Source organism: Chelonia mydas, chromosome 7 (genome assembly GCF_015237465.2).
Source record: "Chelonia mydas isolate rCheMyd1 chromosome 7, rCheMyd1.pri.v2, whole genome shotgun sequence".
NCBI classification, from domain to species: Eukaryota; Metazoa; Chordata; order Testudines; family Cheloniidae; genus Chelonia; species Chelonia mydas.
Genome location: NC_057853.1, coordinates 110,414,110 through 110,441,203, shown reverse-complemented (window position 1 = coordinate 110,441,203; position 27,094 = coordinate 110,414,110). Strand labels below are relative to the sequence as shown.

The 27,094-nt window shown below is 43.4% G+C and overlaps 1 protein-coding gene across 7 annotated transcripts in view; it reads left to right on the top strand.

The window, feature by feature from the left end:
- The window catches only part of ATRNL1 (attractin like 1), a 1,012,424-nt gene that overhangs the window by 226,294 nt on the left and 759,036 nt on the right, over positions 1–27,094 (top strand). For all 7 annotated transcript variants that reach the window (XM_037904761.2, XM_043551194.1, XM_043551197.1 and 4 more), the window contains exons 12-13: positions 23,618–23,702; positions 26,838–27,046. In XM_037904761.2, the coding sequence (XP_037760689.1) occupies positions 23,618–23,702; positions 26,838–27,046 (294 nt within the window). The remainder of the gene's footprint in view (positions 1–23,617; positions 23,703–26,837; positions 27,047–27,094) is intronic.

Genomic DNA, 27,094 nt, shown 5'->3' with positions numbered 1-27,094 from the left:
ATCAGCGGCACTGATATGGGTATACGCATGGCCCCACAGTATGCCAACATTTTTATGGCTGACTTAGAACAACGCTTCCTCAGCTCTCGTCCCCTAATGCCCCTACTCTACTTGCGCTACACTGATGACATCTTCATCATCTGGACCCATGGAAAAGAAGCCCTTGAGGAATTCCACCATGATTTCAACAATTTCCATCCCACCATCAACCTCAGCCTGGACCAGTCCACACAAGAGATCCACTTCCTGGACACTACGGTGCTAATAAGAAATGGTCACATAAACACCACCTTATACCGGAAACCTACTGACCGCTATTCCTACCTACATGCCTCCAGCTTTCACCCAGACCACACCACACGATCCATCGTCTACAGCCTAGCTCTACGATACAACCGCATTTGCTCCAACCCCTCAGACAGAGACAAACACCTACAAGATCTCTGTGAAGCATTCTTACAACTACAATACCCACCTGCTGAAGTGAAGAAACAAATTGACAGAGCCAGAAGAGTACCCAGAAGTCACCTGCTACAGGACAGGTCCAACAAAGATAATAACAGAACGCCACTAGCTATCATCTTCAGCCCCCAACTAAAACCTCTCCAATGCATCATCAAGGATCTACAACCTATCCTGAAGGGCGACCCATCACTCTCACAAATCTTGGGAGACAGGCCAGTCCTTGCCTACAGACAGCCCTCCAACCTGAAGCAAATACTCACCAGCAACCACATACCACACAAAAGAACCACTAACCCAGGAACCTATCCTTGCAACAAAGCCCGTTGCCAGCTGTGTCCACATATCTATTCAGGGGACACCATCATAGGGCCCATACAGTTATATGGGAAAGAAAGCCTTCCCTATGGTTTCATAATTTAAGGTATTAGGAGAGTTTTGCTATTCACCTTCTACTCTAAACAAATGGTGAATGAAAATCCTTTATCTCCTTAATACCATTTTCTTTGAGAGGAATAGGCCTCAACTGTATACAATATAATATGAGTTTACATGCTGAGACAATGGGAAATGTAACCATATTACTGAATCTTCCTGAGAACTATATTATTTACCCAGCGCAATAGCTACAGATGGCACTTTACAGACAGAGGAATAATAATTTCTTCCTATCCCAAGGAGCTTACAATTGAAATTAGATTTAATACAGAAAGGAGACTGCAGAAGGGTTAACAGTATTGAAAAGTCCTGATGTGCTTATTACTTGCTCATCTTTTTAATGGTTCTTAGAATTTTTGTACTAATTTATTATATTAAATTATCGGAATAGTGTCTGAAAAGAGAGCTGGGAAAGATAATTATAGTTTTCAGTAAGTCTAAACATTCAGGCACTTTGCAATAAGCAAGACAAAATTTAAACAGCAACAAATTATATTTTGTACTAAGTATATAGTCACTTGGCAACTCCTGCATTTCACATGAACTAATCTGTATTTCACAGAGAAGCCCTGATCAGGAATTTAAAGCTCAGCAAAAGTATTTTTCTAGCACAATACTCTCTTCAATGTTCAGTAGTTATTGAGAAGACTAGAAGAGATAAGAGGAAAGGCTATTTGTAACATGTTTTTTTCCCTTTACTTTCCTGAAAATACCTGCCAGTTTGACAAATAACATCAACAAGCTAGGAATTATTATATCTCCAGTCTGCAAAGGTTTCTTATCTTAAAACCAGCTTTTAATAATGGTTTTATGGTTTTCCTTCAGTGTTAAATCTCACCTTTTGTTAAAAATATATACTTACAAAAATCATTCTGAACTTTTTTTCTAGATCAGATGAAAATATAGTGTTGTGTGGTGTTTATTTTAAGTGTTTTTCGTCTGTCACCAAATACATACATCTTCCCATGTAGTCAAACAAACTGCTTCTGCTAACGTGCACTGAATTGTAGCTGAAGTAACTTGAATTTACAGTATAACTGAAAAATAGTGCTGGGAGAGTAAAAGGATAAAATATGCCTGCCTTGTATAATTGCAATGAGAAAATGTTCCTGAAATAGAAATTGAATTCATAATTGTTCATCACTTTTATTTTCCAATAAATAATATAAGTCTCTGTCTGAAGCACTTGTGTAATTTAAATTACATAACTGCATTCAATACTGCTGTTCCACAGGGATATGGGATATTAAACACAAAGATGTGTGTATCATCCTCACCTTGCTCTGACACTTTGGATCAAAAGGGGTACATTGCTGGCTTAGTGTTAGAGCTGGAAGTTCTTCTTCAAGTAATGTCCCTGTGGGTGCTCTACCTCAGGTGCACATGTGCCCCTGGTACCTTTAATTGGAGATTTTTGGCAACAGTGCCCATTCAGTCCTCACGTGCTCCCTAACTATCCTTTGTGCCCTGTATGGAGGGTACACAGGCTGTGATGGATGAACTGCCTTCAGTTTCATCTAAACCACCTTGGCCTGAGATGGAGCATCTAGCAATGCTTCTTATTTAGCTAGTTATCCCATTCGTACTTCATAGTTAGGCTTGGAAGAATGAGATCTTTATTGATAAAGGTTAGTAAATGTCAATTTTGCCATATACACACACACAAGCTGATGAAAAATATTTCCATCCATCATAATTGAAATTTAGAGAAACACAAAGTAAGAAAAAATGCAACTTGAGAACTAGAGTTTGATTTAAGGATAGGCACTTTTTATATTTTGATGTGTGATGTTGAGTTTGTCTTAGCAGTCATTTGGCCATTTTTGAATGTCAGTATGTATTGTCATTAAATAATTGTCTGACCTCCTCATAATTTTCCACAATCAAAAATTTAAATTGATAAAATTGAAAATCATTCCTAAAAATAAACTGTTATCCATCAAAATTATAAAATAAATACATAAATAAAAATTCTGAATTCTGCCACGTCTTCAGCAAAGAGTAGCTCCAAATCTCCTTAGCAAGAAGCTTGCCCTAAGTGACCTGCCCTACCATGACCTTGCAAACTTTGCATCCCATGATGGGTACCGCTGAGGCTTCAAGCAGTCTTGAGGAACACAAACACTCAACTATATCTGAACTCCATGATACTCACCGTACAATACCAAAGCGTGCCTTGGTATCATCTAAGCACAGTTGAGGTGCAAGGGACTCCAACTGCAACCTTCACTTCTTCTTTGAGGAGGGTCCCTTTGGGTGTTCCACTTTAGGTGAATCTGCCCCCCTGTGCTTGTAATCTGAGATTTTAGTAGCAGTTCTTGGTTGGGTCGCACATGGGCTGTTCCCGTCTCGCTCTGCCTCATGCAGTTACATAGCACAGTGTGACCAACCCCCGCCCCCTCAGTTCCTTCTCTGCCATCCTTGACTTGAAACTTAGCAGCGCCTTTGTACTTTAGCTTTCTCTAGTTTTAACTTTAGAATACTAGTTGGTTAATAGTTAACCCTTCCCTGTTTTTCTTTTAAACAACAACAAGACATATTTTTTTCTTATCTGAGGAATTAAGTTTCAGTTGTTTGGACACCAGTTAGTGTAGCATAGTTACCCTCCTCATGGAAGAAACCCTACTCTGAGAGGCATGCTTGGCTCTCTGTTTTAAATGTCGTATCACTTGCTGCTCTTCAATCCCAGTCTCTGACGGGCATTCACAGTGTCTCCACTGCCTCAGTGAGACAGACACACACACCTCAAAAGCGCTCCCATTGCCACAGCTTGAAAGGCCATGCCAGGAAGGCGAGAGACATACTGCTAAAACTTATCATGATAGAGAAGTCTTTACACCCTGCATCCGATTTGGGATCACGGCCCTTTCCGGGCAACGGTCTCCTATGGTGGCATCTGACAGAGGTTCTCCTTCACACCTTCATGGGAAGGAGTACTCTGCCAAGAAGGTGGCAAAGAAGCAGGTTCCAATCTCTGCTGCTCAGGAATCCTCCAAAAAGTAGCATTCCCCGACTTGACAGACCCCACTGGTACCAACTGTACTGAGACCTTTCACCTCTGATGTAGCAGGACCATCTGATACTGCGGGTACCATGTGAGCAAAAGACCCTAAGCGGGCTGGCTTGGAAAAAGGCAGTAAAGGGAGACCTACAATTCTGCCTCGGTAGCACTGGAGCTGCTCAAACATGTGGCACCGGACTACTTGGCAACACTACAGACTATGGTGCCTCCTTCTGCCTCTGCAGCACATTGGTACCACCACCAACACCTTCTTCTTATCGATGCTGTTGGTCCTGCAACAATTTCTCCACCACAAAAATCTTCTGGTCTTCTCGGCACCAGAATCTCCACTGTTTGGTACCAACCTCACTCCAGCACGTTTGATACTGAGCAATTTTACTACATCACCCAAATCAGCTTTATTTGGTGATGAAGATGATGAGGATGAAGGGTAAATCTACTCATCCCATCACTCCTCGCCTATCCTCACAGCTACTAGACCAGGTCCACCAGAACACCATGAATATCATCCAGGACCTGAAACTCAAGGCTGGTACAGGAACAAAAGGATGCCACCACCCATACCATTTCAACCACAGTGGCCTTACTGGGACCCATGGGCAGTGTACTGCCAACAGTACTTTAAGCCTCCAAGTCCACCCAGGGTGAGGTTGAGGCATTCTCCTTCACCCTCTGTCCCTAGACCCTCTGAACCTCTGAAAGAGGCAGCTGAGGAATTAGAGGAGACTTCAGACTGGGAACCTGCACCAGCTGCCAACTTTTCATCCTCTTCCTCGGATGAAGCCATCGTGCCCCCCATCACCCACCATGGGAGATGATTTTAAACAGTACCAGGAACTGTTTAAGAAGATTGCAGGGTCCTTGGCGATACCTCTAGAGGAAGTGGTGGAATCCAAACATAAGTTGCTAGACATCCTCCAGTCTTCAACCTTCTCCAAGGTTGCCCTACCAATAAAAAAGGCTCTCATGGACCCAGCCAAGACCATCTGACAATCACCGGCAACAATCTCACCCACCTGTAAAAGGACAGATAAATCATATTATGTCCCTTCTAAGAGACCAGAATTTTTATTTGGACATCCTTCACCAAAATCCCTGGTGGTAGAGGCTGTGAATGAAAGGGGCAGACAACATCACTCCAGAACCAACCCCATATGACAGGGACTAGAAGAGGTTATACCTTTTTGGATAGAAGACCTACTCGTCAATGAATCTACTATTTAGGATCATCAATTATGAGGCATTGATGGCCAAATATCATTACACAAATAATTCAAAAATATCTGAATTTATTGATTTTTCTACCCAAGGACAAAAAAGAGCAATTCAAAGCAACCATCTCGGAGGGCCACCTTCTTGCTCGAACAGCCTTACAAGCCTCACTGGACTCGAGAGAGACAGCAGCACATTCCATCATCACGGCCATGGTAATGTGACGAGCTTCCTGGCTTCTCTTCTCCGGGTTCCCCAAAGAGGTACAATTTAATATTGAGATCTTCCATTTGAGGGTTCGAAACTGTTCACATTCAAGATGGAAGAGTCGCTTGATACGTGAAAGGTCTTCAGCGTGACCCTCACATCTGTGGGTATTTATACACCTTCCCAAAAGAAAAAACAAGCTAAGTATTACACAGCACAAAGAACAAGATCTGTGCCGTACACCCAACTCAGAGGCAGTATGACCCACAAAGGCGGAGGCAGAGACCCACTAGCAGGAGACCACTCCCTTCTCAGCCCTTGATGTCCTAACAACCTCCCTTCAAACAACAATTTTGAGGGTTTGGTTGAGGACCTGATATACCTCCCATATTTTCAGTTGCTGGAACCATCCACAAACATCCATCCATTTGGATGCCATCTGACCGCATTCCATCCAGTTTGGCAAACCATCACATCAGAGAAATGGGTACTAGAAATCATCGAGACTGGTTATTCCATCCAGTTTACCTCCATTGACCCCCTACCCACCTCTCCTCCTCCCCACCCATTCCTCTTCAGGGATCCTTCTCATGAACCTCTACTAAACAGGAAGTTAACCATCTCATATGCCTGGGTGCAGTAGAACCAGAACCAACACAACACATAGGGAAGGGTTTCTATTCCCACTATTTTCTAACCCAGTGAACAACTGGGTGGAGGCCCATTCTCGACTTAAGAAGACTCAACAAGTTCATGAAAACCCAATAATTCAGGATGGTCATGCTAGCAATGATAATTCCAGCACTAGAATGAGGGGACTAGTTCTTGCCCCTCAACCTCCAGGACACACATTTCCACATAAAGATGCATCCCTCACACAGGAGGTTTCTCATATTTGTTCTGGGAACAGATAATTTCCAATACAAAGTATTTCCTTTCAGATTATCCACTGCTCTATAGGTATTCTCAAAAGTTCTTGCAGTAATGGCTGTCCACCTCTGCAGAGAAGGCATTGTAATATTCCCCTATTTGGACGACTGCTTACTCAAAGAATCAACAGTAGCTTTCTTCACACATCTAGGTCTTCAAATAAATGAACAAAAATCAGCATTTGCACTGGTGCAGAGACTGGAGTTCATCGGGGCCAACCTTGACTCTGGAGGCTATGGCCTCACTGTCCCAACACAGGTTTACTACTCTAGTCGATGTAATTGGTACAATACAAGCTAGCCCCCAGACATTGGCCAGGAAGTGACACCATCTATTAGGCCACATGTCAGTAATGATGTATAGTAAAATATGCCAGACTGCACATGTGATGCCTGCAAGGCTGGCTCAGAACTGTATATATTCCACACAGACACAGCATAAGCAAACATCTTACAATGCCAACCAAAGTCAAGAACTCTTTACATTGGTGGACTCAACCAAACAATGTTTATGCAGGAGTTCTCTTCGCACAGAACCGTCCATTTGTGGTGCTCCCAGTGGATGCTTCTCTGCTAGGTTGTGGGGAGACACCTACACAACCACATGATCCAGGGCCACCTGTCCCCCTCTGAATCCACACTACTCCTAAATCTACTAGAGCTGTTGGCAGTTCGCAATGCATGCTCACACTTCCTATCTATGATCAGGGACAAGGCAATAAAGGTTCTGCCAGATGTCACTTATATAAACTGACAAGGGCGCAGGCATGGTCACACTCACTCTGCACAGAAGCCATGCTACTATGGAATTGGTGCATCAGCCACAAGATTGGCATCTCAGCCTCCTACCAACCAGGATGCCAAAACACCACCGCAGATGCACTGAGCAGAAAATTCCTCCAGGACCACGAGTGGGAAATGAAAACCGGAGTATTATAGAGCATATTCAAACACTGGGGATTCTCAACTGTAGACCTTTTTGTGACAACCCAAAATACCAAGTGCCCACGCTTCTGCTCAAGAGTGGGATTGGGACCGTGATCTCAAGAAGATGCTTTCCTCTTCAAATGGGATGCACCTCTACTGTACACCTTTTCCCTGACTTCTCTCCTATCCAGGGTGATACACAAGATCAGGACTGACAACTCCAGAGTAATCTGGATAGCCCCCATGTTGCCCAGAAAACATGGTTACCTTATCTCTTGAAGATTGTTGTGTGCCTGCCACACACTCATCCCCTTCTACTACAGCTTCTGTCTCGGGATGAGGGCCAGATTCACCACCCAAACCTTGCAAGACTCCACCTGAAGGCATGGGTACACCATGGCTCTGAGACAATGAAATGGCCTGTTCAGAGGAGGTAAGGGACATTCTCTTAACAGCAGAAGACCTACTACCCCACATACCTACCTACACAAATGGAAGAGATTCAATACACAGTGCTGAAATAGACAAATTATGGGGACTTGCTCCACTTTGCTAATGGTACAGGACTATATACTGGCACTTAAGAAGTTGGGTGTCTCCATGTGCTCAATAAGAGTATGCTTTGTGGCAAACTCAGTGTTCCACTATAAAGTGGACAATTTCTCCATCTTCACCCACCCATCACTAAACGCTTTCTCAACGATTTTCATAACCATTAACCAAAATATGAGCCCCCTCTCCATCACAGGACCTCAATCTGATGCTATGATACCTTACCCACTTTATGAACCATTAGCAATGTGTTCACATCTTCATCTCCTGATGAAGGTGGCCTTTCTTGTCGCTATCACATCTGCCTGACAAGTAGGGGAACTGGGGGTCCTCATGGCACACCCTCCATATACAAAATTTTTCAAAAATAAAGTTACCCTAAGACCACATGCCAAATTCTTACCGAAAGTTGCTTCCTCATTCCATCTGAATCAGCCCACTCATCTCCCATCATTCTTCCCAAAACCTCATGGGAATAAATGAGAAGCAATGGTCCACACCTTTGACATCCGACGAGCACTGGCATTTTACATCGAGAGAACAAAGACTTTTAGAAAATCACCAAAGTTATTTCTTTCCATAATGGAACAATCTAATGGAGATGCCATATCTAAACAGAAGCTGTCTAAACGGATCTCTGACTGCACTGACTTTTGTTATCAGCAACAACTACAACCCCAACCGGGGAGCCACATGCACTCCACCACAGCACTTTCTGCTGCGATAGCCTTCCTCAACAATGTGCCCATTATGGACATCTGCAGAGCAGCAACCTGTACATCAACCCATACATTCACACAGCATTATTCCATACAACAGCAATCGTCATCAGACGCTCTGTTTGGACTTACCGTTATATCATCTGCCACAACTGCAACTCCAAAGCCTCTCCCTTCCTCTGAGGGGCACTGCTCTACAATCATCTAAAATGGAGCATCCACAGGGGCTCTCCTCAAAGAAGAAGAAGAGATGGTCACTCACCCTGTGCAGTAACTGAGGTTGTTCAAGATGGTTTTCCTTGTGGGTACACCACTGTCTTCTCCTCCTCCCCTCGGCTCTGGGGTTTTTTTTCACTGGATACTCTGCGATAGAGAAGGAACGGGGAGGTGAGGGTCAAATAGCGCTATATACCCCCTGAGCTGGTGCAAGATAGGGACAATGCATGTGCAACTCAACCAGGCACTGCCACTAAAAATCTCTGATTACAAGCCCAGAGGCACACATTCACCAAAAGCGGAGCACCCACAAGGACAACCATCTTGAAGAAACTCAGTTATTGCACAGGGTGAATAATCCGTCTCTTCTGTGGTATCCAGATCCATCAGTCAGCTGGTACTGGTACACTCCGCACCACCCTTGGCACAGGCCTCTATTGCCAAGACTCGTTCAGTTTCCACACAGATCCACCCAGTGTTGCAGGAAGAGAACTACTTACTGTTGCTGATGGATCTGAGTCTCCTTGTTGAGCGTGGGAAGGCTCTGGCTACTTCAGCCTACTTTATCCCTGGTACACATCATCTTTGGTACTGACTAGTTCCCTGATAGCCAAGGGGATGGATAGACAACCTGCTACTCCATCTTTGCGTGCCCCCCCACCTTTTGACTACTGAGATTATAGTTCTTCACGCTCCCAAATTTCTAGCCAAGATTGCTTCTATTATCAACTCAGGCATGATTCCCCTAGAACCTTCTCTTCAAGGGACACTTCACGACTCAGAGAGACTTGAGCTCTTCCACACACCCATTGGTATAGCTAAACTTGTGTGCCTCTCCTGTTTCCTTGTGGTTCTCCCCAATGGCCATATTGCGATTCTTGCACAACCTATCACTATCAGTTTTCCAAGGCACCTAGGATTGAGCAGCAGAGACTGCACTCTCTCATGTCCTGTTCAACCCACTTCCTATCAGTCCCCACCATGGGAGGAGCTGTTTGAAGAGTAAGGAAAAAAGCCAACAAGGTTCAAATGGATATTTCTTCATTCCCTCCTTAAGGATGCGGTTATGAGCCTCCTGTCCCCCATTACACATAGGTGGTGTCAAGATTTGATGAAGAGTTGCTGACATACTCCAAATCCTCTTGGAAGAAGTCCAAGAGACCCTAGATTGCTGTTGGGCATTCTTCATATATCCTCTTGGGCCTTGTCTACACTACGTAATTAGGTCGAATTTATAGAAGTCAGTTTTGTAGAAAGCATTTTTATACAGTCGATTGTGTGTATCCCCACACAAATGCTCTAAGTGTATGTAGTCGGCGGAGTGTGTCCACAGTACCGAGGCAACCGTCGACTTCCGGAGCATTGCACTGTGGGTAGCTATCCCACAGTTCCCGCAGTCTCTGCCACCCATTTGAATTGTGGGTAGAAATCCCAGTGCCTGATGGGGCTAAAACATTATCGCAGGTGGTTCTGGGTACATATCGTCAGGCCCCCCTTCCTTCCTTCCCTCCCTCCATGAAAGCAAGAGCAGACAATTGTTTTGCGCCTTTTTTCTTGAGTTACCTGTGCAGACACCATACCATGGCAAGCATGGACCCCACTCAGCTAACCGTCTCCATAGTCTCCTGGGTGCTGGCGGATGCGGTACTGCATTGCTACACAGCAACAGTTTATTGCCTTTTGGCAGCAGACAGTGCAGTATGACTGGTAGCTGTCGTCGACTTAGTACAGGATGCTCTTTTAACCTACCTCGATGGGGTCAGGGGCGCCTGGGCAAACATGGGAGTGACTCAGCCAGGTCATTTCCCTTTTAAGTTTCGTCTCATGGCGATTCAGTCCTACCGGCAGTGCACTGTCTTTTAATCTGCAACCAGCAGAAGACAATGGCCAGCAGTCATACTGCACCATCTTCTGCCAACCACCCAGGTGATGACGACTGCTAGTGGTCGTACTGCACAGTCTGCTGCCGGCAAGATGTATAAAGATAGATGAAGTGGATCAAAACAAGAAATAGACCAGATTTGTTTTGTATTCATTTTTTCCTCTCTCCCTCCTTGAAATCAATGGCCTGCTAAACCCAGTTTTGAGTTCTATCCTTGAGGTTTTGAGTTTTATCCTTGAGGGGGCCATTCTGTTTCTTGCAAAGCCACCCCCCTTGTTGATTTTAATTCCCTGTAAGCCAACCCTGTAAGCCATGTTGTCAGTAGCCCTCCCTCCGCCAGAGCAACGGCAAACAATTGTTTTGCACCCTTTTCCCTGGATTGCACAAGCAGGAGCAGACGCCATAGCACAGCAAGCATGCAGCCCGTTCAGCTCACCACAGCAGTTATGACCATTGTAAATACCTCGCTCATTATCGTGCAGTGTATGCAGAACCAGCACCTGAAAAACCAGGCGAGGAGGCGATGGCAGCGCGGTGATGAGCACATGAATACACTTTTCTCTAAAACCGCGTTCCCCCGCAATTTGGAGATCATGGTGTTAATGGGGCAGGCTCATGCCATGGAACACCAATTCTGGGCCCGGGAAACAAGCACAGAGTGGTGGGACCACATAGTGTTGCAGGTCTGGGATGATTCCCCGTGGCTCCGAAACTTTCGCATGCATAAGGGCACTTTCATGGAACTTTGTGACTTGCTTTCCCCTGCCCTGAAGTGCAAGAATACCAAGATGAGAGCAGCCCTCACAGTTCACAAGCAAGTGGCAATAGCCCTGTGGAAGCTTGCAATGCCAGACAGCTACCGGTCAGTCGGGAATTAATTTGGAGTGGGCAAATCACTGTGGGGGTTGCTGTGATGCAAGTAGCTAGCACAATCACTGAGCTGCTGCTATCAAAGGTAGTGACTCTGGGAAATGTGCGGGTCATAGTGGATGGCTTTGCTGCAATGGGATTCCCTAACTGTGGTGGGGCTATAGACGGAACGCATATCCCTATCTTGGGACCGGACCACCAGGGCAGCCAGTACATAAACCGCAAGGTGTACTTTTCAATAGTGCTGCAAGCACTGGTGGATCACAAGGGACATTTCACCAGCATCAACATGGGATGGCCGGGAAAGGTTCATGTTGCTTGCGTCTTCAGGATCTCTTGTCTATTTAAACGGCTGCAGGAAGGGATTTACTTCCCAGACCAAAAAATAACCGTTGGGGATGTAGAAATGCCAATAGTTATCCTTGGGGACCCAGTCTACCCCTTAATGCCCTGGCTCATGAAGCCGTACACAGGCACCCTGGACAGTAGTAAGGAGCTGTTCAACTATAGGCTGAGCAAGTGCAGAATGGTGGTAGAGTGTGCATTTGGACGTTTAAAGGGTCGCTGGTGCAGTTTACTGACTCGCTCAGACCTCAGTGAAACCAATACTCTCATTGTTATTGCTGCTTGTTGTGTGCTCCACAATCTCTATGAGAGTAAGGGGGAGATGTTTAAGGTGGGGTGGGAGGTTGATGCAAGTCGCCTGGCCGCTGAATACGTGCACCCAGACACCAGGGCGGTTAGAAGAGCACAGGAGGCCACGGTGCGCATCACAGATTGGCCAGGGTACTGTGTGACACTTCTGTTTGTTTCTCCTTGATGAAAACCCGCCCCCTTGGTTGACTCTAATTCCCTGTAAGCCTCCCGCCATCGATCACAGCTTGCTTGCAAAGGAAATAGTCACTATTGTTTAAAAAACGTATTCTTTATTAATTGATTATAAAAATAGGGAGATAATTCACAAGGTAGCCCGGATGGGGTGTGGGAGGAGGGTAGGAGGGAAGGAAAAGGCCACTTTAAAACTTGTTGAATGCCAGCCTTCTGTTGCTTGGGCTGTCCGCTGGGGTGGAGTGGTTGGGTGTCCGGAACCTCCCACCCCGCATTCTTGGGCGTCTGAGTGAGGAGGCTATGGAACTTGCAGAGGAAGGAGGGCTGTTAAGCAGGGGCTGCAGCGGCAGTCTGTGATCCTGCTGCCGTTCATGAACCTCCACCAGACGCCGGAGCATGTCCGTTTGATCCTGCAGTATCCCCAGTGTTTCTTCATGCCTCCTCTGATCTTCCTGACGCCACCTCTCCTCACGTTCATCGGCCACCGTCCTGTACTCTGCTATTGTGTCCCTCCACACAGCTCTGTCAGTGTTGGACGACTTTATGAGCTCAGAGAACATGTCATCACACGTGCGTTTTTTTTGCCGCCTTATCTGCGATAGCCTCTGGGATGGAGGCGGGAGGCTTGAAACATTTGCAGCTGCTGGAGGAAAAAAGGGAGTGAAGTATTTAAAAAGATACATTTTACAGAACAATGGCTATACTCTTTCACGGTGAACAACGCTATTCACATCACATAGCACGTGATTTTGGTACAAGGTCGCATTTTGCATCTTATATTGAGTGCCTGCAGCTTTGGTGTTAGAGATCACACACGCACGGCCGGGCAACAGAATTCGGCTTGCAGGTGGCCATGGTAAGCCATAGTCTTTCGGCTTCTACAACCTTCATAACAGCAGCCCCCTCCTTTCCCATTACCAAGCAAAGCCCATTGAGTTGGCCATTTACTGCTGCAGTTTTCCTGTTAATGTGCAGCAGCAGAAACCAAACTAACCCCCTCCCCCATCCAATTCTCTGGGATGATCGCTTTTCCCCTCCCCCCACCGCCTGGCTGGTATCAGGGAAGATCCCTGCTAGCCAAATGCGAACAGCTCAGTGCCAATGGCCCCCCCACCCCCCGCACCGTGTGGCTAACTGCAGGGAGGATTTATTTTCAGCCACAGGCAAACAGCCCAGTAGGAATGGGCACCTCTGAATGTCCCCTTAATCAAATTCCCCTTTTCAACCAGGTTACCATGAACGATATCACTCTCCTGAGGATAACACAGAGAGATAAAGAACGGATGTTGCTTGAATGCCAGCAAACACCGGGACCGTACGCTGCCAGGCTTTGTCATGCAATGATACCAGATTACTTGCTACTAGTATGGCATGGTAAAGTGTCCTACCATGGAGGACGGAATAAGGCTGCTCTCCCCAGAAACCTTCTGCAAAGGCTTTTAGAGTACCTCCTGGAGAGCTTCATGGAGATGTCCCTGGAAGATTTCCGCTCCATCCCCAAACACGTTAACAGACTTTTCCAGTAGCAGTACCGGCCACGAATGCATCCCAAGTCTTCAGGGCTACTTAATCATTAAAAAATGCTTGCTTTTATAACATGTATTATATTTAAAAAGGTACACTCACCAGAGGTCCCTTCTCCGGCTTCGTTGGGTTGGGAGGGTATTTCAGTCAGGGTGATAAAAAGATCCTGGCTGTCGAGGAAAACGGTGTGCTGTGTGCTCTCCCCAAGCTCGTTGTCGTCCTCATCTTCCCCATCTGCAAAATCCTCAGCCATGGCGGAGAGTATCCCATCCTCGGAGTCCATGGACGGGGTAGGGTAGTGGTGGCGGCCCCCCCCCTAGAATTGCATGCAGCTCAGCATAGAAGCGGCATGTCTGGGGCTCTGTCCCGGAGCGTCCGTTTGATTCTTTGGTTTTCTGGTACGCTTGTCTGAGCTCCTTAAGTTTCACATGGCACTGTGTTGCATCCCTGATGTAGCCTCTGTACCTCATGGCCTCTGAGATTTTTTTGAAATGTTCTGGCATTTCGTCTTTTGGAACGTAGCTCTGATAGCACGGATTCCTCTCCCCATACAGCGATCAGATCCAGTACCTCCCGTTTGGTCCATGCTGGAGCTCTTTTTCGATTCTGGGACTGCATGGTCACCTGTGCTCATGAGCTCGCCTGGCCAAACAGGAAATGAGATTCAAAAGTTCCCGGGGCCTTTCCTGTACACCTGGCCAGTGCATCAGAGTTCAGAGTGCTGTCCAGAGTGGTCACAATGGCGCACTGTGGGATAGCTCCTGAAGGCCAATACCTTTGAATTGTGTCCACGCTAACTCTAATTCGAAACGGTGATGTCGATTTCAGCGCTAATCCCCTCATTGGGGAGGAGTACAGAAATCGGTTTTAAGAGCCCTTTATGTCAAAAAAATGGCTTCGTTGTGTGGACGGGTGCAGGGTTAATTCGGATTTAATGCTGCTAAATCTGACATAAACTCGTAGTGTAGACCAGGCCTTGCACACAAGTAGCTTTGTCCATAATGAGGCATTGCTTGAGCCTGCCAAGACAATTTGGCGAACCCTGAGCACCACACCTCTAACTTCTAAGAGGGCAGTGTGACTTTAACAGCAGCCCAGGGCCGTAGGGAAAGGGGTTCCCTGGTATCTAGCAGTGAGTTTCAGCTGGCTTGACCAGTGCACCCCAACTCATTTTTGGCATGATCTGTATCTAAAATGTGTAATGGAGCATATAATTGGAAAACTAACAAATACTGGGGATTACTGTTGTTGTGAAATGTATGTTTTAATACTATATGAGGAGTTATGAATGTTCTCTATGTTTTAAAGTTTGTATTGAACAAAATTAGAAAGTGGGTCTTCCCAAGTCTCGAATATATATAAAGCAGGGTTGATCAGTGACAGTCGGATTCTAATTTACATATGCGGTAAGATCACAAGTAGTTGGGAAGTCGGCATGTCCAGATCCCAAAGGACTACGCGTTTGCTTGTCTGACCAGCTTGGTCATCAGGCAGGGACAATAAAGGCATATGTTCAGGCAAGGTAAACAGCCATTAGGAGAGTGTATGGAGAAAGATGACCACTTAGCAATCTTAACGGGGGATGGAGACAGCACTCCCTTTCAGAGGTTTACTGGCCTATAAATGGAGGCACTGAGAATTCCTAAATTATCCATCACTTGTGGGACTAACGAGGCCAGAGCTCTTTGGATTGCAGAAAGATGAGTCCTTCATCCAAGGCGGTTGAAAGTCTCTGGAAATTGATTATAGGTGAGAAAGCTGCTTTGGGAAAGATTGTAGTTGGCTGAAATTGTTTTAATCTTAGAAGCATATTCCTACTTCTGTTTGTAACCCTTTCTAACTGATATTCCTTCTACTTGGTGTCACTTAACCTATGATTTTTGTTTAATAAACTTGTTTTACTTTTTATTATAAACCAATCCAGTGCTTTGATTAACTGCAGTAAGGTGGTAAGTTGCAGATGTACTGTTTCTTTAAAGGGAACAGCAAACTTAATAACCTCTCTAAGTGTACCAGGAGAGTGATGGGCACTTGAGGGAATATGGTTTTGGGGAAATTCGGGACTGTGTTTGGGGTCACCCCTCATAAGGTAATTGGGTGGTAGTGACTAGAGTCAGGCAGTTGTAGGCATGCTGCTGGGGTAAGAGTACTGACTTGGGCCTCTCTGGTTGCAAAAGTTACTAATCTGCCCTGCAGTTCAGAATTGCTAATTACCAGACACTGCTTATTAAATTCAATCAACACAATTATATCAAGTTTAATTATTTTATTGAACATCTCCTGCAGGAGCATAGAGAACAGTTTCAAGTCATAATTGCTGAAGGACAGCTCCTGGTAAGAATGAATTTGCAAGTTTTCCTTGCCTGAGCTGATATGGCAGTTGGCTCCATCTCCATGGCTCTTGTTATGTGCTGAGCCTCATGTTTGCGTTTTCAAACATGGTTCAAAATATGGTCGAAGACCTTCCCTTTGATGGGCTCAAGTTGTTCAATGAGTCCACAGACTGAGTCCTTACACTCTCTTAAGGTTTCAAGGGAGACCTTCCATTCACTTGGTATTTATATACCTGCAAACAAGAAGAGATTCAATAGGTCACAGACTGCTCAATGATCTCATCTGTCTCAATTTTCTACATACTAAAGATCAACAGAACTTCCAAAAAAGAAACCTGTGCTGTAGAAGAAAAAACCATTGACTGCTCTGACTGTGACAACTCAACTATCCTTATCAGCCAAGCATCCGCTTTGATTCCTTGATCAGGGGTCATGAACAGTCCGACTTCCTGGATCTGAAGCTGCATCATCCTACCCAGGCCCTCCCATCTTTTGGCGATCAATGTAGTCAGTTGTTGGCTGCATGTGTTCTCTCTTCAGGCTGCACTGGCTCTGGCCAGATAACCTGTACAGCAGGCTCTGATTGAACTGTCCCAAAAGACCACAGACTCAGTTCCATACTGAAGGCACGCATCCAGATTTATTGTTGATGAAGCATAGTCCTGGATCAGTGTTACACTAGAACATGTATGCCCATGACAATGGACTCGGCTCAGTGAATGGTGGGACTTTTCATTCCCCACTTGGCCAGACAAAGACAATCCCCTTTGAGAACCCTCTTTCTACACCAATACAAACAAGTTACATATGACCCCTCTGACATGGTTAGTTACTAGACTTTACCTTGTACATGTTGGTTTGATTAAAACATCTCTATACATCACGCTGTGGGCAATGTGTCCCTGTTATTTTTGGGGAGTGTGATTATGCCATACTTGGTGTTCAGGTACTACCCTTTTAGAACGTGTTTACGTGAGTGTCCTGTGCCTAGCACTTCCTAGGAATGTGTGCATTTTTGCAATACCAGCTCTGTTCTTGCCAGGTTCTGTGAACTTTCAAGTAGGCATGTTTTATTACAGGGCCTGACTTCTGCCCTGATTCAGCATGATTTTGCTTTATATCAGCAGGGTCTGACTTTAGTTCAGGCCTTAGGCCTCACACCAGGCCCCTCACACCAAGCATGATGTCTTAGGCTCTTTCTTTCTACTACAATCATCTCTCCTGTTTCCGCACCTCATGGGAGCAGATTACTTCTGAGAGATGGGTTCTGATGGTTATAATATTGGATTACTCTATCCATTTCTGTTCCATGTCCTCACTCAACCCCACTTCCCCCCTTTCTTTTTAATGACTCATCTCATGAACTTCTGCTGAGATAAGAGGTTATTTTCCTTCTCCATATAGGAAGTCTTGGAACCAGTTCCCATCCAGCACAGAGGGAATGGATTTTATTCCAAATACTTTGATACCCCAAAAGAAGAGTGGATAGAGAACAATACTAGATCTCGGGATGCTAAATACTTTCGTTAAAGTGCAGAAGTTCAGGATAGTGACATTTGTACTTATACCATCTCTAGACCCAGGATACTGGTTTGCAGCCCTCGACCTACAAGATGCATACCTTCAGATTGCGATCTGTCTTTCTTACAAGAGATTTATTCGGTTTGTTGTCAGTCAAGAGCACTTTAAATATCGAGTGCTCTCCTTCAGGCTTCCTACTATCCCAGGGTGTTTACAGAGATTGTGATAATGGTTACCACCCAACTTTGTCAATAGGGAGTGTTTGTCTTCCCCTACCTCAATGATTGGCTGCTCAAAGGATGCTCTGATGCTGATGTTCAAGTTGCTGTCAAGAACTCTACGACTTTGTTCAGCATGTTAGGTCTTCAACTCAACACTGAGAAGTCCTTTCTCTTACGTGTTCATAAGGGCCATCCTGAATGCTTTAATATCCAGAGTATTGGAGACAGGTTTCTTATGCTAAAACATTTGATTATGCAAATCCAAGTGAGACCTCAGGTAACTGCCAAGTTATGCCTGTAGCTCCTTGGTCACATGGCAGCATGCACCTTTGCTACATTACATACTTAAATACATCTGCACTGCTTCCAGAACTGGCCCAGTATGGTTTATACCCCCAACAGATGCAGTTTGAACAAGTTACTCTCCATTCCTCACCACGTGTTAGTCTCCCTCCGCAGATGGAGGAATCCAGGTAAAGTCTGCTCGGGGGACCCCTTCACCCATCCACATCACGTCACCATAGTTTCAAATGTATCCCTTCTAGGATGGGGAGTTCATTTTCAGGAGCGAACTGTTTAGGGCAGGTAGACCACCCAGGAATCTACTTTCCATATCAACCTACTGGAGCTCAGGGCTGTCAAATATGCCTGCCAACATTTCCTTCTTTTGATAAATTGTCCCTTTATCATAATAACAAACAAGTCCAGTAGTACTACATAAATTGTCAGTGGGAGTGAGATCCCCTTCCTTTTGTGCAGAAGCAATGAAGTTAAGGAACTGGTGTATAGCCCAATGTATCCTTATTTCGGCTGTTTACACCTTGCCTCCAAACAGCAGAGCTGACGGTCTCAGCAGACACTTCTCTGAGGATCGTGAGTCTGAACTTGTCCAGTTCTTTGGTGGTTATTGATGTCCAATTAATTATTAGTTTAAAGAGCTGGGAATTCTAGGGTTTGAATCCCAGAATGAGGCACAACAGAATTCGGGTTATCAAGTGCAATATCTAGTTGGGAACCTTGGTGCACTACATGATGCGGCGCACAATGATGCCACTCACACTGAGGGCAAAGCAAGCTTTAACTACTTTTATTTGCACAATTGATAAAGACATAAATGCTCCAAACCACACAAAAAGATCACAAAAATACAGAGTTAAGGTAATATCTTGTACCATTCGTCACTTATACTCTCACCTTTCTTGGGGATCTGGTGGTAATAGACAAAGGTCTTGCTCTGTCCCTGGCATGCTAAGTGATTCTGATCATCCATTTTACTCATTTACATGGTGGTCTGGCCTATTATAGGGCTTAGGATCTGTCAAGAATATTCATACAAATACCCAACCTCCTTTTTCCATATCTAACTTCCTCACCCTAATAATGTTGAGGTGTCATGCTACTGCAGGTTAGTATGTTGCCAATACAAGTTCAAGTTCATGGTTAAGCAATTGCCATCGTTTCTGTCCTTAAATATCTAAGCCTAGTATCAGTTCAATATTCCTGCAGTTACTTGGTATCATTTTGTACAAACTGCTCCCTTAAGCACACTATTCCCAGTTCCCCAAAACTCAGGGTGACTGTTGGGCCACTTACCAATGCTGAAGTTTATAGGCTGTGAGCCTTAAGATAACTGGTTAAGTTAATGCCTTACAGGATATAGGCCTGCAGGTTCCTTGTGTTACTGATAAATAAAGTAAAATGCTAAAGCTAGCTCAATTGGCTACCAACTCGACAAATCCCATACTTGAACAGATATTTCTCACCTGGGATTTCCCAGAAATAGATCTTTTTGCTACTGCCACGAAGAGGAAGTGTGCAAAGTGTTGCTTGAGAGGAGATCTAGGTTGCCATTCCCTGGAAAAAGTCATTCTCATCTCCTGGCCGAAGAACCTGTTATACACTTGTCTTCCAACACCTCTCAGCCTCAGAGTCTTAAATAAAATCAAGCAGCGTGGAGCCAAGGTCATCTTAATTGTGCCAACTTGGCCAAGAGAGGTATGCCTCTCCGCTCTCCCTGAACACTGCATGACTCAAGGGCTGGTACCTGGTTTGCTGAATAGGGATAGAACTTTCCTGTTCTAAAGAGGTTCAAGAGGTTCTGCTGAATAGTAGGAAAGAATAAATTAGAAAATGATCTTTATCTTCAGAAATGGAAGAGAATTTACCATTGGTGTATCCTACAACATCTGTTTCCTACTGACTCTCCCTTCTCTGAGATCCTGTAGTACCTTTTTGATTTCAAGAATGCAGGCCTTTCTCTGAGCTCTGTTAATTTTCACATAAGCGACCATAACAGTGTTCCATTCTCTGGTGAAGGGTTTTCTCACCTTGCAACTTCTAGTTTTATTAGTGTTATCCAGCCTGTTTCCACACATCAGGGAACACACTGCAGCCTGTGTTTTTAAATTAGTCAGCTCTCAGATTAAACTTCCCTTTGAATACATGGCCACATGCTCACTCTTACTCCTATGCATGCAGATGGCTTTCTTGGTGGTTATCACCTCTGCTCGGAAAGTTGATGAGTTTGGGACTTGGATGGTGACCTCCCCACCCCATCCCGAACTCATTTTCTTTACTGTTTTCTTTAAAGTCAAGGTATCGCTCTGACCAGATCCCTGATTCTTACATAATAATTCTTACATAATATCATCTTGGATTTTTACACCAATCAAACTATTCATCTGCCTGTTTTTTACCCTAAATCTCATTAGTCTAGGGAGTACTACATCCTTCACACTTGGACATTGGGAGGGTGGTGTTTCTCTGTTTGAACGGGACTAGATCCTTTTGGGCCTCCCTTCGATTATTTGTTTCTGTAGCAGAGAGAGTTAAAGGAACACCCATCTCCACCCAGAGACTTTTCAAATGAGTTTCGGTTTCATTCTTGCCTACTATGAAGCTGCTAACATCCTGCTCCCTCCTAGGATTATAGCTCATTTAACCAGATTGCAGTCCACCTCTGTTGCCCTACTAAAAGACGTACCTATCAGAGAAATTTGCAAAACTGCCGCATGGGTCTCCATCCATCCATTCACAAAGCACAATGATCAAGTGCGTGCATCCTGAGTAGATGCTGCATTTGGGACCACCTCATCCAATTAGTTTAGAGCCTATGCCAAAGCACCCACCTTCTCTAACGAGTGCTGCTCAGGTGTCACCTGAAGTGGATCGCCCGTAAGGACATTTCTCAAAAAAGGAGAGGTTACTAACCTTGTACAGTAACTGGGGTCCTTCAAAATGTTTGTCTCTATGGGTCCTCCACTGCTGACCTTCCTTCACTGCTTTGGAGTCTCATCTCCATGGGACTTTGTAGTAGAGAAGGAACTGAGTGAAGTTTTTGTCCATCACAGCCCTATGTACCCTCAATACATGGCATGATAGCTAGTGTGCATGTGTGGACCAAATGAGCACTGCTGCCAAAAATCTCTGTGAAAGGGTCACGTGCACCTGAAATGGAGCACACATAGACACAAACATCTTGAAGAGCTCCAGTTATCATACAAGGTAAAAATGACGAGGAGTCCATGTGGCACCTTAGAGACTAACAAATTTGTTAGTCTCTAAGGTGCCACAAGGACTCCTGGTTGTTTTTGCTGATACAGACTAACACGGCTACCACTCTGAAACCTGTCATACAAGGTAAGTAACCTCTTTTTATGTGATCTGTTTTGTTGAAATTGTTGTTTCAAGAACAACTATAGGACAATATTTCCTTAGTACACGTTGGATTTTACTACTCAACTTGAGTAAGAAAAAGCATGAGGAAGTGTTTGACAGTTTAGGAGATGAGGTACTTTAATGCATGTGTGGGATGCTTGTGATTGAGGAAGGAGATTAAGGAAGTAGAGAGATTTCTGGATATGTTTATTTGAATAAATGAAGTTTTCTATTAATGAAAAGTTGCTTTACTTTCTTTTCTCTTCATATTGGTAAATTGAGTCATCATCTGATTTTGAAATCACTGACATTTTGCTGTCTGTATGTTAGATATTTTATGCCCTCACATTTCTGATGAGAATTTGGTTGTAATTAAGGATCTTTGAACTTCAACAAAATTTTGCCTGACTCTTTTTGATAACACCTTTGTGTTTATCACATATTTTTCAGACTACACAGTCTTAAATCATTTTGATTCAATAAAGTAACAAGTAACCATGACTTTCTGCAGTGCTGGGATTTCCTCCATGATTCCAGATCAGTGGTTCCCAAACTTGTTCCGCCACTTGTGCAGGAAAAGCCCCTGGCGGGTTGGGCCAGTTTGTTTACCTGCCTTATCCGCAGGTTCGGCCGATCGCAGCTCCCAGTGGCTGCGGTTCGCTGCTCCAGGCCAATGGGAGAGGAACGAATTTGGAAACCACTGTTCTAGATGCATCTCTCCTTAAAAAAGGAAAAAAAAAAAGGGTTTCTCCTATAATCCCTCAAATAGTTCTCTAATTTCCTATAAACTGTATAAAAATGAAAGTATCTCATAATTTCTTAACCTTCTTTCTCTCTATGTGCTGTTTTTAGGTTATAAACTTTTTTGGTGAAGTTGCCTTTTTTAATGTTTGTAAAATGTTTAGCACAGTTCTTAGCAGTAAAAATAAACAATAACTTAAACAATCTGAATATTTGCTGTATGCCTCCTGTTTATCAGTTGTCCCACCTTCACAAAACAGGTTTTTTTGGTCAGGTGTGAAGAGCTATTCTCCTGTGATTATCAAGAGCCATTATACCAAATTGGCCATACCCACCCTATTTCCCCCTATAAAATGGGTTTGCAACAGCTCTTGCACATCTATCTTCATAATTTTACATAAAAATACAAAGCATCTCTACAACATTATAAATAGTTTTTGTTGCAAATCTAATTTGCATCTGGATCCAAAGGCAACCTTAATTACTTAGTCAACAAACCTAATTCCCTCAACAGCTGTAAAAGTGCTTTGAAGTAGGTCAGCCTGGCTTATTGTTAAATAGTTAGCTGCTTGTGTGCTTTTCACCCTCCAGTGATTGATAATATAATATTTCTCTCTGATGATAGCCCTTGTGCATGCTCCTATTCCTGAATAGGCATTTTTGCTGGTTTGAATTCCTTGTTCTGTATTTTAAAATCTCACAATTACTCACCTATGGCTATTCTGTGCTTAAAAAAAGAAAACACCTGATTTATAGCAAGGTATTAGTGACATAAGTATGCTGTCCTGAGGTTAGGTGTGGGGAAAGAGTATAAGAAATTCCATGTCTGTTAGTATGTTTGAAAGAATAAAGTAGATTACATTGCAGCAATATATTGTTTTTATATTCTTTCTCAACAATACCTTTAGCTTTATAGTTAAGAACAATGTATTAGACTTTTTTAAAAAAAAAAACAGTCTGTCTAGATAACCAAGCTAAAGATGATATTGCAAAGACTTGAAGTTTATATTGAAGTGACTTTTGCTTTGGAGTTCTTTATATTTTACCCAGACATTTGAAAAATTAATTATCACAAAGGTAAAAATGATTTTAATGAAGTATTTAAATATGTTTGTATCCTATAAGTATTTAAATATATCTTAGAACAGAAAGAATTTGTTTTTCAAGAGGGTACCATATCCTAGCATTGCTAATCAAGGCATTTGAAAAAGATATGTTTCAAATTGTTACTTTCCTCTAAAAAAAATAGCCCCTATGGCTTTGATTTAGTCCTGGCATTTAAATATGTAATATATTTTATGAAAGTCTCTTGAAATTTTATTACAGGAAATCATATGCTTTCCTTTTGTCTTTTAGCTTGTGATGAATGGAAAATTTTACCAAAACCTAATCTGCATCGGGATGTGAACAGATTTGGACACACTGCAGTTGTCAGTAATGGGTAAATGAAGCATGTTTTAAATGTCTCTGACCATTTTTGCAGGAAGAAATAAAACCTTTGATGACAGTTATATTTACATAAAGTGCAATTACATGATGTACAGTTGATGTTATTTATTAACATGAATAGTAGCCCTCAAGAACAACGTTACATATCCTGATCATCAGTACATCAAATCGTTTATTTGGGGTAGTTGTGGAACATGTTGATTTATATAAACCTCAGGGTAGCACATTTGTCTCGCTCTGCCAGGACAGGGGGCACTGGATATAGTTTTTGATTATGCTGCAACTTTATTCTTAAATATCTGGGAGTACCTGGCAGATAATTGTACAGTGCAGGTAATACCATATATATTTCCATATGCTCAGGGGCTGCCATCAGCCCTCCCCCTTTCCAGTCCTGGTCACATCCATTCTACTTCTGTAGCTCGACCTTTTATGAACATTAAGTGGACTGTAAAGGGTGTGGGATTGACTCCCCACCATGCCAGTTGAGGAGCCCCAAATCCTCTGTTGCTGCTCATTTAAAGGATGCCTTGTTTAAATCCTTTACCAATAAATTTTATCTGATCACCATATCCATTCTATATGGAGTACATGTACTAGCCCAACCCCCCTTTCCTACTCCATCGGGTCCCTAACCTGCTGTGAAAGGTGAAAACCCACCTCACCTCAGCCTTTCTGGCTGTGAGAGAAAATTCCTTCCCAGCCCCCCTGAGAAAAGGGGTGACTAGCATAATGGCCGCAGCAGATAAAGATGAAACCTGGCATTTTAACTGTAGGCATGGGTGGGAAGGGTAGGTGATGCTAGCCTGGTCCGCATTAAAGAGGTCTTCCCTGGAACTGCCTTGGGTATAAATAATTCCCCACACACTTCCAGTCAGCTGGAAGGGGGCAGCATCTCCTCCCCCAACTGACCTCATCCGGTTGTGTTTCTTCCTATATCTTTACCTGGAACTGGTAATCCTTTTGGGGGGAACGGGGTGTATAAAGGGGCAACGACTCCCTTCGTACCTGCCTGTTGGATCTTTGCAGTTAAAGGGGGCAATTCACTTTCACCATAGAGCTGAACTAAGGTCCCCAATGCTTGATGTGTATTGAGGACATTTAGTGATTTACAGTGGGATTGAAATCCAAGACCAAGTATAGTAATCACTTGGATGTAATGTATAAATTCTTGTTCATTCAGTAAGACGCTGTAGGTGATTTAGTGTCAAAAATCATAAACTTCTAGGAGAAATTTATTTACTGTGTGAAAAAGTAAGCGTTACATTATTCCCATGCAGCGATCATCATTAAAGACAGTATGTACCAAAAGTTACCAGCTCCAGGCTACATAATTTTTTGCAACCCCCAGCAAACTGCATCAGCCCTTTGTATAGGGTGACCAGAAAGCAAATGTGGAAAAATAAGGACGGGGGTAGGGAGTAATGGGAGCCTATATGAGAAAAAGACCCAAAAATCGGGACTGTCCCTATAAAATCGGGATATCTGGTCACCCTGCCTTTGTAAGCGTTGCTGTCCACAGAGGAAACTCAACATAGCTACTTTGGCAGGGAATGGGAGGTCAATACTGTGAGCCCCAGAGCTGGCATGGACACGCATGGCCTGTGTGCAAGTGGCTTTAGCTTTTGGCAGATCATTTGAGGTTTGCAGGACTTGATGGCCAAACTCCTTGCTTCATCCAATGATTGTGGGGCAAACATTATCCCTCTGAAGGAAGAGTTTTATAGGAAACTTAGCCAGGAGGACCTCAAAGAACATTTTCTCATTGGCCCTCTCTCATGGGTTTCACGTATGCCCTAACATGTGGCTGCTGTTGATACCGTAAAGGATCACTTTTAAATGCCAACAATTGTATGTTACCTTTTTTACATGATTTATCACTTTCCAATAATTTGAACGTGTAAATAATTAAACACATCAATAATTATAGAGTATATAAGTTCCTTTGCACATGAATATTATATTACATTAAAATAATGTAATAACATGTAATATTTATTGAAATAGTTCCTTGAGATAAATAACAGCAGCAAATTGCAATGATCAGCAAACACAGCACTTCAAATTCACTAATGAAATATGTGTAGATTGTTTCATTAGCAGAGAAGAATTGCTCATAATGAAAGTGTATCTATTGCTAGTTTCTCACAAATAGAAGTGAAATTTAAAAGATTCAGATTCTTATCTAAACTATATCTGAAGCGCTAAGAATTGGCTGCTAACAATGAATTAAAATTGGGGCAAAATACCCACTTGTTCTTCAGATCTTACTATATTATTATAGCTCCTTAACATAAACTGTACTGCTCTGGAGGCGCCTCAGAGGCCATTGATACCTGTAGCACTACCAAACACAAAGTCCCCTTGGGAGTATATGACACTGGAGAGATCTAGATTAATTTTTCAGATCTTCCTAATTTTAAATGAGAAGTGGGAAAAACTTTGGCCTCGAATCCAGAAATTTACTGCTAGCTAAGAGATATGTCCATGACTGCTAGCTGGTGTTGTTTGTTCTTGGAATCTTCTGTCTCAAAGAGAAAAGCTCCTTGGTCCCAATCTCTTACTGCAGACCATCTAGTTCATACAGTATGTGTTCTCATTACCTCACACCGAAAAAGTATACTGCTCCCTGCACAGTCCTTGTTCCTTTTTCCCACCCATTTTCTGTGTGCTGCTCTATATTTTTCTAATACATATAATTTGGCTGAATTTAGACATACTTTAAGCTTCATCTTGGAGCAAACTTTTGAAAAAAACAAACACACACATGAACTTTGAGGTTTTTAAGGGAAACAGTGACACAATCTTAATTTGACTGTTGTGGTAAATACTGCCATAATACACCTCTACCCCGATATAACACTGTCCTCAGGAGCCAAAAAAATCTTACCGAGTTATAGGTGAAACCACGTTATATCGAACTTGCTTTGATCCACCGGAGCGCGCAGCCCCGCCCCCCCGAGCACTGCTTTACCGTGTTATATCCGAATTCATGTTATATCGGGTCACGTTATATTGGGGTAGAGGTGTATATGTAAAGGTGGCTAAAAAAGCAAGAGAATATAGCTTTAATAATGCTTTATTTATAAAAAACAGTTATTTTATATTCCCTTTCTTTTGTGATTAGGTCCATGTACATATTTGGGGGTTTTTCAAGTGTTCTGTTGAATGATATCCTTGTGTACAAGCCTCCAGACTGTGAAGCTTTCAGACAGGAAGAACTGTGTAAAAATGCTGGTCCAGGAATAAGATGTCTGTGGAACAAAAACCAATGTGAATCCTGGGAATCTGGGCGTGCCAACAATGTCCTTGAAGTAAAGTGTCCCAGAAAAACAGGTAAGAGGTTTTTTTTAAATCTTTTCTGCACTTGTTCATTGAATTATA